This window comes from Phyllostomus discolor, chromosome 5, assembly GCF_004126475.2.
Source record: "Phyllostomus discolor isolate MPI-MPIP mPhyDis1 chromosome 5, mPhyDis1.pri.v3, whole genome shotgun sequence".
Lineage (NCBI taxonomy): Eukaryota > Metazoa > Chordata > Mammalia > Chiroptera > Phyllostomidae > Phyllostomus > Phyllostomus discolor.
Genome location: NC_040907.2, coordinates 163,088,502 through 163,102,292, shown reverse-complemented (window position 1 = coordinate 163,102,292; position 13,791 = coordinate 163,088,502). Strand labels below are relative to the sequence as shown.

General features: G+C 38.6%; 1 protein-coding gene across 1 annotated transcript in view; it reads right to left on the bottom strand.

Moving 5' to 3' along the window:
- Nucleotides 1-13,791, bottom strand: part of NHLRC2 (NHL repeat containing 2) — a 48,965-nt gene that overhangs the window by 32,122 nt on the left and 3,052 nt on the right. The window contains exons 2-3 of the mRNA XM_028512272.2: nucleotides 13,335-13,487; nucleotides 814-1,269 (exon numbers count right to left, since the gene is read on the bottom strand). Coding sequence (XP_028368073.1) covers nucleotides 814-1,269; nucleotides 13,335-13,487 — 609 coding nt within the window. The remainder of the gene's footprint in view (nucleotides 1-813; nucleotides 1,270-13,334; nucleotides 13,488-13,791) is intronic.

The window sequence follows — 13,791 nt, the reverse complement described above, 5'->3', positions numbered from 1 at the left end:
TTTATTAATTACGCAGATGTAAGTAAGAGCTCTTTTCAGATCTATGACCAGGGAGATGTGGGACTAAATGGTCTATGCTTGAATGATACTTATATTTTGCAACACTCTAAGTAAATGATCCAGAAGCATGCTTACGATCTTATGGAAGGAAAGAAAAGTAAAATTATATACAAATCCTAGTTATGCATTTTATAATCTAAGTCTGAAGTTCCTAGGGTACTGTCCTGGTCTTAAAACAATAAAAATATGGCTATATTTTGGTGGAAAGTTAAATACAATGCTCCCATTTAAAATGTCCAAAATTCAAAATGTATATAGAGTATAGCGTAGATCATCAAATAATGTTCAGCACTGTTTTATTATAACGCTGATGACACTCTATAGGAACTTAATTTAACTCTTCTTTATATCCATTAGCCTCTGTAAAATTTGTTTTGTTCTATGTCATTTCATGTGAAGTTGCAGAACCTACTGATGATGTTAAATGAGGACTTACTATAATACTTTCATAAGATACAAGAAGTATGGTAGTTTCTTAAAAACAAGATATACAAATATACTTTCAAAAGTACTGATTTAAAGATTTCATTCTTTTGACATGAGTAGGGCATTATTGGTATTTTTGTTTTCTGAGGGAGAAGAGGTTAATTCAGATACCACACATTAATTAACAATATAATTTCATGAAGTTAAAAGTCAATGCATACTGCCCTTCTATGATTAGTTCTTGTTTATAAATTTCAATTTTAATACATTTCCTTGAACTGTTTTATTAAAAATATGTTATGTATCATAATTAGAAACAAACTTTACCTCCAATGCTGTACTGAATTTGTCCATTCTTCCAGACGACCAAAATTCTATGATGTCCAGTGTCTGCTATTACCAGTCTCTTAGAAACATGGTCTACTGTGACTTTGCCAGGAAACAGCAGTGGCGAGGGCGGCAAAGTGTCTTTATAGAGCTTTACTCCAATTTTGTTATCTCTGATCTGTCCCCTGTCTTTGTAATACTTTAAAGCTATTGAAGTATACAAAAATAATTTATCTTTGTGTCCCTCCCCAATCAAAGAAAACAACATGTTTCCACGGGGTCCAAGTATGACCAGAGTGGGCCAGCAGGACACCTCCAGTTCTTGCCACAGGCTGGCATCCGCGTCGTTGACCACGGGGTGGGTGATGTCATATCGAAGAACAGCACTCCTGATGTTATCCAGGACTTTTTCATTTGGGAACTTAGCTGAGTGAACACCAACAATCAGAAGACCATCTAAATGAAAGAAATCACAAGTTAAATATTATGAAGTATTAAAGTCTGAATAGCATCGTCCACACATTAGCTGTTGGGTCATTAATAAATGTAAACAGTCCAGAGATAAAAAGAAAAAAGGAAGAATTAAATTAGTGTCTCCAACACATGTATAGAAATTAATATTTAAATCTCAGGACAACCTTAGTAACGACATAAAAACATCTGATCAAAGTCATGTGGCTATTTCAGAGTTAAAACCCTCTGTGTCCTTATTCTAGACAAAGCTTTAAAAAACACACTATTTTTTATATGAAGATGTTGAAGTTTTGTTAACTTCTCCCCCAGCTGTTGTAAGCCTCTTTGAAACTACAAAGCAGAAAGAATGCTTTTTGTTGGTATTTACTGTCACATTATCCTAAATTTTTCTGACCTATGTTATAGGTTAACAATGACACGAGCAAGATATTTCCGTAATATAAGGTCTTTAATTTATTTAAAATTCCTATTATTTTTAGTACAAACCTTACTGTAGTATAAACCTTAAAATTCTTATTATGTAATTTTTAGTGCCAACCTTATTGTAGATAGCAGAACTACTAAAAACTAATAACAGTATATTTCTTTTATTTAATCACTATAGTAGTATGTCAAGAAGATGGTATAGGGGGGAAAAGAAATGTTAAACTGAATTCAGAGAAAAAAATCAGTACTGACTACCAAGGTAGCAGAGGTAGTAATGGCTCTGTAAATTACAATTTCCCAACACGCCCATCAAAGCTCCACAAACCAGAATGAAAAGAAATAAAAACCACACAAACTGGGATGTGTTATTCCCTGACAGCTCACCCTTCCATTTACAACTATTAACTCCAAACCAAACTCCACACACGTACACATACCCCACCCAAGGGCTGAAAAAAGTGAACAAAAGCATGTAGACTGTTAGAAATTTGGAAAAGCAAACCACCTGAGGGTGTTCCCAGTTTTGTTTTGTTTGCTTCCCTTTTCTTGGCGTCAAACTGAGGTTCTGATGCAACCCATGTGGCTAGAACTTCAATAGCAACGCCACCACCTTTCTGGCCCAAAGAGCAGGGAGAGGATGGGAGAAACCCTGAGGAGAAGAGAGCTAGAGAAGGTGCTCCCCTGTTTCAGAGCATGATTACTCACAAGCCTCGGCTTAACTCCTAAACCACTCATGTCTGAGACAAACACAAAACATATAGCAAATGCTTGGAGAACGAGAATGGAATTACTAGGTTGATGGAAGGAGAGAGAGAGATGATGAAAGATGACAAAAAAAAAAAAACCTTACCATTTGAACTAACAGGTTTGAATTTCTACTAACACAAACCTATCAATGTATTCCCCAGAGGTTCAGACAAAACGCAGATCATATCTGTGTTTCATAGCCTGCATATCATAACATCTCAAGGTCTAGGATACAAAGCAAAATTACCTGACACTCAAAGAACAAGGTAATATTACCTGCTGTACAAGAAAAAAAATACAACTGACATACTGACACCAAAATGAGGCAGATTATTTTAGACAGTACACCAAGTCTCTGAAGGAGATGTACCTGTACTCCATGAGGTAAATGAACATACTCTTGAAATGAAAAGATAAAATGTAAACAGAAACAGGAACTGTAAAAAAAGAACCAACCACATAAAAGCGTTAGACCCGAAAAATACCATATTTGAAATAAATTCACTGAATGAACTCAAAGGCAAAAAAGGATCCCACGCCACAATCAGACGGGGTTTATACGAGAGCTGCGAGGGTGGCTCAACATCTGCAAACCCATGGGATACACCACACTAACGAATTAAAGGGTGAAAATCACAGGAACATCTCAATAGATGCAGGAAAAGGATCTGATTAAGACTCAACATACATTTATTTAAAAAATTCTCAACAAAATGGGTAGAGAAGAAAATTATCTCCACACAGTAAAGGCTATATGTGATAAACCCACAGTTAATATCAAACAAAACAGTGAAAAACTGAAAGCTTTTCTTCTAAGATCAGGAGCAAGACAAGGATGGCCACTCTCATCACTCTTATTGAACATACTATTGAAGTCCTAGCTAGAGCAATCAGCAAAGAAATAAAAAGCATTCAAATTGGAAAGAACGAAGTAAAGCTGTCACTATTTGCAGATGACATAACTTTATATATAGAAACCCTAAATATTCCACCAAAAATTATTAGAAATAATAAATAAATACAGTAAAGTTGCAGGGTATTGGGTTGGTTAGAGTCCCCCCCCACCCCAGTAAAATAGAACACAATTTTCATTTCACCAAGAACTTAACTGATTTGCATAGTTTGGTTATGTCAGCTATCTCCCGCATGTTAGAACACTGATTGTTCTCAATGTCTGGATTTTATCGCTATCCATTTTAACTGGTCTACCGGACCACGAAGCATCATCCAGCACGAAATCTCTAGCATGAAACTTCACAAACCACTTTTGACCCTTTGGATCACTCACAGCACCTTCTCCATACCCTGCACAAATCTTTGTGTTCCAATTGCCTTTTACCTTTCCTGAAATAATAAAGCATAATATGCCAAAAATGTTGCATATTTCCTTCCAGCTTCAACATTAAAGTGGCTACAAGGAAGTTCACCAATTTTGATGTCTTTTTAAATGCATGCTGATAACACAATCTAACAACATTTTTTCAAATGAAGTTAAACACAACTAAGAGCTACTAGAGCCATCTTACAGGAAAAACCAAATGAACTTTCTGGTGAACCCAATACAAAGTCAATTTACAAAACTCACTGCACTTCTATACACTAATAACAAAAAAAAGAGAAATTAAGAAAAAAATCCCATTTATGATTGCAACAAAACATATGACTAGGAATAAATTTAACTGAGGATGTGAAAGGTGTGTACACTGAAAACTGTGACATTGATGAAAGAGACTGAAGAAATGGGAGGATACTCTATCCTCACAACTGGAAGAAACAGCATTGTTAAAATGGCCACGTTACCTAAAGCAATCTGTAGACGCTATGCAATCCCTATTAATAGCCTAATGATGTTTTTCACAGATACAGAACAAAAATATCCTAAAATTTGTATGGAACTACAAAAGACCCTAAGTAGTCAAAGCAACCCTGAGAAAAAAAGAACAAAGCTGGAGGTATCCAGCTTTGGATACTGACTGGCTTCAAACCCTACTACAAAGGTAGAGTAATCAAAACCGCATGGTTCTAGCAGAAAAACAGACATGTAGAGCAATGGAATTGGACAGAGAGTCCAGAAATAAACCCCACATATATGGTCAATTCATTTACGACAAAGAAGCCAAGAATTTACAATGAGGAAAGGACAGTCTCTTCAATAAATGGTGATGGGTTTGAACTGGACAGCCACATGCCAAAGAATGCAGCTGGACCACTATCTTACACTGCACGCAAAAAATAACCCAAACACTGGAACATAAAACCTGAAACCATAAAACTCCTTGAAGAAACCACAGGCAGTAGGCTCCCTGGCATCAGTCTTGGTGATGATTTTGGTGGTGGGGGGGGGATTTGACACCAAAAGCAAAGGCAATAAAGGCAAAAATAAATAAGACTACATGAAACTGAAAAGCTTCTGCACAGCAAAGGAAACTACCAACACAATGAAAAGGCAACCTACCAAATGGGAAGAGATATTTTCAAATCACACATCCTATAAGGGGTCAATATCCAAAATATATAAAAAACTCATCAATCTCAACAACAACAAAAATCAAATAACCTGATTAAAAAATGGGCAGAGGACCTGAAAAGACATATTCCCAAAGACATACAGATGGCCAACGGGCACAAGGAAAGATATTCAACAAACCTACTTATCAGGGAAATGCAAGTCAAAACCACAATCAGGTATCACCTCACACCTGTCAGAATGGCTATTACCAAGACACAAGAAACGGGCAGTGTGAGAGAGGGTGCAGACAAAAGGGGGCCCTTGTACGCTGTTGGTGGCAATGTGAGTTGGTGCAGGCACTGTGGAGAACAGTATGGACAGTCCTCAACATTTTAAGAACAGAACTACCATAAGATGCAGCTCTTCCGGTTCTGGATATTTATCGGAAGAATACAAAAACACTAATTCATACAGATACATGCACCCCCGTGTTTACAGCAGCATTCTTTACAACAGACAAGAAATCCAAGCAACCTAGGCATCCACTGAGAGATGAGTGGATAGGAAAGATGTGCTGTGATACATACACACACACAACGGAATACCACCTGCCATAAAGAAGGTGAAACCCTGTCACTTGTGACAGCATGAATAAGCCCTGAGAGTATTACACTCAGTGAACTAAGTCAGACGGAAAAAGAAAAACTGCATGATTTCACTCGTGTGTGGAATAAAGAAATAAAAACAAAACAAATAAACAAACAAAATGAAAACAAACTATAGAGGCAGGCCACAGATCTTCCAATCTCCATTCCAAGGAGAATGGAAAAAGGGGAAAAACGGGAAAGGGACTCAACTGTATGATTATGGATGGTAACTAGACTTCTGGTGGTGAGCATAATGTGGCACATACACACGTCAATTCACAATGTTGTGCACTTGAAATTTATGCACTAGTGTAGCTCAATAAAAAATAAATTTGTAAAAAATGGGGGACATGAGTACCATCCTCATTTAATATTTGAGTTTAAAGTTGATAATTCATGGTACATCCTTAGCATATTACCTGGCACAATAATAAGGCAAGTATATATACTGTATTACTATTTGCTTTTCTTTTTTCAAGTAAATTATGTTACTTAGCAAAAAAGGAAGGAGAGGGGATAGGAGAAGAGGGAGGGGAGGGAAAAACACACCAGGCTCTAGTGCGAGTCACACGCCTCACAGGCATTCTGCAGGCTCACCTTACAGTGGTGAGGTGGCAGCACAGGGCCCACAGCTGCACCAGCGCCTGCCAAACCCCCTCAGCGTGTGTCTCTAAATCCTAGGCCAGGTGAGTGTTTAGCTCCATGAAGAAGGGCACCAACGTACCCTGCTGGGCACCTCATATTTAAGTTAGAGACTTGCATGGGTCCAGTTCATGCTTGCAGGCTGCAGGCGGCCCTTGCTCTCCCTCCCCCACTACTACTTCGTATTCACCTTTCCTTTTCAGTTGCCTGACCTGCTGGCTGAAAGCTGAGGCACTAAGACATAGAACAGTCACACGTGGACCAGATAACCAGTTCCCACAATTACATAAAGATCAAGCGCCTATGATAAATCCTTCATTACTTCTCATTACTTCTAATATTTCTGCTTCTCTGAGCATACCCTACCTGACAGACCAAACCTCTACATCCTCGTTCTGGTCCTAGCTCTACAAATACAAGTATGGAATCGTCCTCCATTTGGCAGCTTCCTTGGTCACCCCCGGTTGCGAGAGGCTCTCCCTCACATAGAGTCACCAGAGAGCAGATTCGCGTGTGCACAGTGTTCTCTAAGTTCCTGCACATTCAAAGTTTTTCTATGACCCTAATTGATTCTTAAAAGACAGCTGTTTGAATATATTATCTTTGGTTTGTAATTTCACTACTTAAGAGTCTTGAAAATATGCTCTACTGTTGCCTTCCTTTGTATATTTGTGAAAGTCTGTCCAGTATAATTTACATGCCTTTAAAAGTCTTTTTTTCCTGGAGGTTCGGATGATTTTTTTTTTAAAGATTTTATTTATTTTATTTTTAGAGAGGGAAGGGAGGGAGAAAGAGAGAGCGAGAGAAACATCAATGTGCGGTTGCTGGGGGCCGTGGCCTACAACCCAGGCATGTGCCCTGGCTGGGAATCGAACCTGCGACACTTTGGTTCGCAGCCCGTGCTCAATCCACTGAGCTACGCCAGCCAGGGCGGATGATTTTTTATAAACAACTTTAAAGTATAATATTTTTACTATGACACCTCTTGGGATGTTCTAGGTCAACATTCCCTGGCATCTGGTAGCACCTTTCAATATCTAGATTCAAGGCTTCTTTTATTTCCAGAATGTTTTCTTGGATTCTAGTTTTAGATACGAGCTCCAGCCAGTTGTTTTGATTTCAGTCTTCAGCCTCCAAGTGGTCTTATGTTGGGCCTCTTCTGCTGCTTTCCAATTCAGTCATTTCCTAACTCTTTTTACTTCTTTCTTCAGCTCGTTTTTATTCCCTCGGTTTCTCCCCCACCGCTTTACTTCAATGCTCCTGATTCCATTTTCATATGAATTTACTGTCCCTTAGGCACCTTGTAATTGAGTTTTCATTTCTAATATAATTCTGACCTTTTTCTTCTGCTCCCTTTCTGAGTTCAAGCAACACAGTTCTCCCTTTTCCTTTTTCCCCTTTTTGGTCTATTTCTGTTCTTGGTTTTTGAATTTCTGATTCAAGTAGTTTTTACATTATTCCTAAACAGATATGTAATTCAATTGAAAAATTGTGTTACAGTTTTTGCCAACTTCGTGATTGTTTTTTAAGTGAGAATTTTCATCAGTATTTCAACTTTGAGTCCTATTTTCAGCTTTTTACAGTTTTACAAGGATGCAGTATCTTTAATATTCCTGTTCGTTTTATGGGCAGGGCTGTCAGTTTGAGAGTGCCCCCTTCTGACAGTCCCTTGTGCTGTGCAGCTTCATCTTGGATGGCCCTGGTGGCAGGACAGGCCGCTGTGAATTCTTCCTCAGTTTCTCTAGGATCCTCAAGTTTTCACTCTTATTGTCCTTTATCTCTTCAGCAGACTATTCCGAGAGAAACCACACAGCTATAGGCCTGATTCTCTCCCAGAAGCAATGCTGCCCTGAGACTCCTGTTCCTGTCCCCACACTTTCCCAAGAGCTGGGGTTGTGATCTGGTATACAAACCTGTGTTCAGTTTTGCACTTGCTATTGGGGTTTCTCTTTCTGAAGGTACTCTGTGCTTCTTCGCCTAAGAACTCTAAACCACTTTTTTTCCTGGCTCTTTTAAGCCTTCCCCTCCCTGTTCTCAGTACCTGCAGGCTAGCAGCAGGAGGGCCTTTACTGAAATTCAGTTTATTCCCCAACTTACAGGTAATTTGAAGGCCACGATATTCTCTGTCTCCTAATATTGCTGAATGTAGGATCAAGTGCAGCTTTATTTACTTTCCTTGTTATATTTGGAGAGGAGCAGCAAACAATTAAAAAGAGCCAAAATCAGATGGCCACTGTTTTCCTCCAAACCCAGATAAATTCTTGTTTTTAGCATCACGCTTATTGAAATGTAATTTTCTTAAATTTTATCCTTTAACACTCTGTTAATTTCTTAAGCACATATAACTAAATCCTAAAACCAACCTTCTACTTAATGGAGGAAAATGAGAAGAGAAATCAATTACAGGCATAAGAACTGGAAAATTTCTTTGCAGATACTATCGTTTGATTGGGAAACCCCACAGAATCAATTATAAAACTATAACATATAATTATACTGAAAGTAGCAGAATATAAAATTAACACGTGAAAATCAATGGCCTTTACACACCTATACAAGAACCAGTTGAGGAATATAATGGTTGACAAAACCCCATTTACAATTAACAGCCATAAACACACAAAAAGATGTTTGACCCCACTCTAAAATGCAATGGAAAACTACACCAAGATACCATTCATCTCACTTTCAATCAGTAAAAATTAAAAATGTGCACATTCATACATTGCTAGCAGGAAGCCAAACTGGGTCACTCTCTTGGTGTAGAATTTGGCAACATCGAACACAACTTTAAATGCATTTCACTTTGACCCAGCAAACCCACTGCTAGGAATTCACCCTTAAGATACACCACCAGCAACACAATAACAGATCCACTAGATTATCCACTGTTTGTAACTACTGAACATTGGAAACAACCTAGGAACCAACACATACCCTGGATAGGAGAGGGGCTGCATAAATGACTTACACATACACTCACAGTGAAGAATTGTGTAGCTACTAAAAACCATCAGGAAGTTCTCTACATGGAGGGACTGCTGGGACTTTTATACACTTTGCTTTTTTTAAGCTGTTACATGAAAAAAGCAAAGTACACAAATATGTGTATAGTAAGTCACTTCTTGTATAAAAAAAACAGAAAGAATTGATGGGAAGAGAGGTATAAGTATCCTTGAGGGTGAACATGATCTTCCGCAGGGGTGTCCAACCTGCGGCCCAGGATGGCTACGAATGTGGCCCTACACAAAATCATAAATTTATGTAAAACATTATGAGGATTTGTTTTGTGATCGTGTGTCTCAATGTATTTAACGTGGGGCCAAGAGACACCAAAAGGCTGGACACACCTGTTAAAGGACAGTCCCTGCCTTGCTTCCTCCCACCTTCATGTAATTTTCCTTACTTTCCCTCCTTAATTCCACATGTATAAAAGAAACAGCAAAGCTGTCATTCTCTGGAACATCTGAGATCTTGTTTCATGGGTGTCATCGGTTTGGCTCCAATAAACTCATGAAAATCCCCTGCAGGTTCGGGCATTCTTATGTCAACAACGTGAACTACCTCATGTTGCCTAACTAGAACATCTATATTGATCTGCAGGCAAGGGCAACTGCCCAAGAACGACGCCTCCCATTTTTTTCAGTGCCAAGAACCTTAAAGTGAGAATACAGAGATTTTTTCTTAAAATATTTTGCTTGTTCTGTTAATCATACAGAATAACTGTAGGAAGAGCTTAACCCGTGTGTCTCTTCCCTGGGCCAACTCTGCTTTATCCTTTTGCTACAGTAAGCTACAGTTGTCAGCACAGCTACGTGTTTCATCCTGTGAGTCCTGCTGAAGAATCACGGAACCCCGTGGTGGTTGTGGGAACCCTGACACAGAATGAAGTTCGATACTGGCTGCTTAGAAGGTTTAGTTTCACTATAAATTAAAAATGCATTTTCCTCATTTTTAATAAAGTATGAAACAGAAAAAGAGGATATGCTCATAATCAGAATACCAGCATTTATTCAGTAGTATTATGGCATTTAGGTTTTTAAAAGTTTAATTTAATTATATGTTAACACACACCTAGCAATCACATTTCAAAATATACTAAGTTTTCCTAATAGTTGTTTTCTTATAAAACAAGAATGCCTTTCCTTACATAATAGCCATTGTGCTAAAATTGGGTATTATATAACACACCATTAATGTATCTAGTATGAAAAGGTAAAAGAAAAATTTAGAAACTCTCAAGTAGAAAAGGAAAAAAACCACCAAAGTACCTGTCAGTGTAATATGTGAACTGAACTGTTAAGAATTAATAACCTCAGAGCACAGCTACATTTAAAAATATATATATTGAGTTACTTTAGAGAGAGGGGAAGAGAGGGAGAAAAAAAGGCAGAGAAACATCTACGTGAGAGAGAAGCATCGATTGGTTGCCTCTCAGTTGCACCTTGACCAGGGAGTGGCTGCAACCCAGGCATGTTGCCCTGAGCAGGAGCTGACCTGGTGGTAACCTTCTACTTTGCAGGCGGGTGCCCAACCAACTAAGCCATGCTGGCCATGGCCATACCTACATTCTGAAGCCGTGTTTGAAGAGCAGAACCATTCACTACTATTAAGTACAATATCTGTTTACTTTTTGCTTTAGACTCTTTGGCATTACAATTTCCCCTGTGCTACTGTAAAAGCGATGCTGGTCCCCATAACAAACCTGACTTTAAAAGCTGTTTTACGGAGGAAGGAAACTGGGTATTAAATTGGACCTCTCTCAAGGTGTTTGAATTAATAAGGACTTCCTCACAAAGCTGAGCAATTCTGGCTTACTGATAAAAATGAACTGAACATTCCATGAATTTAAAATAGGGTGCTGCATGTCCCTTTCAAGAACTATTAGCATTGTTACAAATATGTTCAGAAACACAGCAGATAGTAAGTAGTGAGATAAGACACCTGGCTGCAAGAAAGCAGATGAAGTTAGCGACACCTCACTGACCCCTGATGTAATAATCTCTGGGTATGCCTGCTTTTGTGACTATGAATTGAACTGATCTTCTGAGCAATATAAAAATCTTTTATTTTTAAGTTATCAGCATTTTCAAATAGTAGCATATCACTGAAATCATGTTTCTTTGACATTTATAATGTTGAGAACATTTACAGACTATTTTTCTTTTCAGAAGTGTGTGTAAAAATAGTTCTTTGGTTTTTAGACTTGGTTACAATGTGCTGTAAAAATGATGTTTCCAGTGAAGTGGTAAAGGGCTACAAAGATCCATTCCACCACGTCACTGAACGTGTTCCAGGTACAGGGTTAACCAAGAAAGCTAACCGCATCTGGTCTTTAAGGGGTATCTTAAGTGTGGAAATAGTTAACCCCGGGTTTCTTAACCTAGACTGTTGTGTCTCTCTAAAACTCAAATTTTATTATGAGATCCTTCTGTTAAACAAAACCAAACAAACTGAAAACCTTTAATATCTCTGTATCTTCAATGAATAGTCCAAACCGTTAAGAACGTTATGCAAAGCCCTTCACAACCCGGTCCAAACCTGACCTACCTTCCACCTTTCCCAGGAGCCCCCAGGAAACCTACTCTTCTGGGTTGCTCTGCCTGCCGCTCCCTCCATCGGCAGTGTCTCTCCTGTCCCCTTTCCATTCCCAGCTGCACTGCTGCTCATTTTCCCAGTTCTGTCTTAATTGTCTCTTTCTCTGAGAAATCTTTTCCAGTGCTTCCAGGCAAACAGAGTTACCCCTTTCCTCGGGCTCCATAATGCTTCTCATTCAACTTGGATACATCTTTCCCCAGCAGCTAGCAGAGTACCTTACACGTAATACATGTTCAGTAAACGTATTTATTGACGTGGACTTAATGAAGACATACAGGCATTCAAAACCTAACAGGAGAGATACTCATATTTCTAAAATCAATACAGATGAATTTTTCAAAACATGATTTAGCTACTGGGAATATCTGAGTTCTTGATCAATCTCATTGTTCAGCAATTTCAAGATACAACCTGTTACAACTGAAAAGCCACCGAAGCTTCACAAGCACTGAAGATTTTATCTATCGCTCCCTTTAAGTTTCAAGACATCCTTCATCTGGTGCATGTACATTCTACTCTCATCTTTACTCACAAGGTGAGTGGCCCTCCTTTTTATCTGAGAGTCGAGCTTCAATTAATGTCAACCTGATTAATCAAAAGCTTTAGTTTCATTTACCCCCTACTATGCTCTCTTTTAGATGAGATATACAAGAAAAAATCTGAAAAAATTTCAAACCTCTAAGCAAATACTAAGTATAACCTCTTACATCTCCAGAATCTGCAATACAACAGAAAGATTTCCCAGTGTGCTTTAGAAGACATTTTTCATAAGCAGGTCAAAGAAAAACTATGTTATAATATTCTGCATCCCACTGTTGTTCATGTCGTTTGAAATTAAAGAAGGAATAATCCCATTTCCTATTAAGGACTTTCAAGCTGCCCTGGCTGGTATGGCTCAGTTGGCTGGGTGTCGTCTAGCAAACCACAAGGCTGCAGGTTCGATTCTTGGTCAGGGCACAGGCCTGAGTTGTGGGTTCCGTCCCAGTCAGGGTGCGCAGGAAAGGCAGCCCATCAGTGTTTCTCTCTCACGTCCTGTTTTGCTTCCTTTTGTGCCTCCCTCCTTTCCCCTCTCTCTAAATCAATACGCATGTCCTCAGAAGAGAATTTAAGAAAAAAAAAAAGTGTGCCTTTGTTCACTGGTATGTGGGGGAGGGGGGGTAATAAAACCCTTAATCCTTTATATCACAGTTCTCGAGAAGAGTATAAAGTCAAAGTCACACATTTAATTTTTTCATAAAACAACTTCAGGTAAATCTAGATATAAAAAACGACCTTTTAAAAATACTTGATCATAAAAAGTACTTTATGTCCTATCATTAGAGGAAAATATACTAAATACACGAAATGCTGGTTCTAGTATCACTACACTCAACTCTTCATGAAAAGGTACATGAGTCCTTAATTCACAGATTAGAACATTACTTTCAGAATGACTGAAGTCATGCCAAGTGTTCATTCTCCCATGAACAAATGAGTCAGCTACTCTTCCAAGGCCTGTGTCACGACGGTCTATTAGCAACCCGTTCAGGGGCAGTTACCTGTATCAGAGTAGGTGTGTTCTAAGGCATGGAGATCAGGCAGGAGGTGAATACAGTTTATGCAGCAGTAGGTGAAGAAATCAAGGACAACCACTTTTCCACACAGATCCTTGTAGACAGAAATAGGCCCTTCTGTGTTCAGCCATTCTAGCCCTGAAATGTACACAAAACAAATGATCATAATTAAAGAAAAAGACAATATATTTAAAACTTTCCACCAAAACGTGAACCACTTATTTCTAAGGAGAGAATGGGGGAGGGAGAGGGTGGGGAATTAGATGGGAAAGAGGCTGCACTGAGGCAGTCTACACATATAGCGAGGGAAAGCTACCAAATTATTTCAGAAGTAGTATGATAGCCTGTGTGTGCAAGAAAATAAGATCAAAACATTTAGGTAAGGACAACAGGAAATACCAAATATTAAGAGGGCCTAAGCCCACAATTAGGTACAAATGGG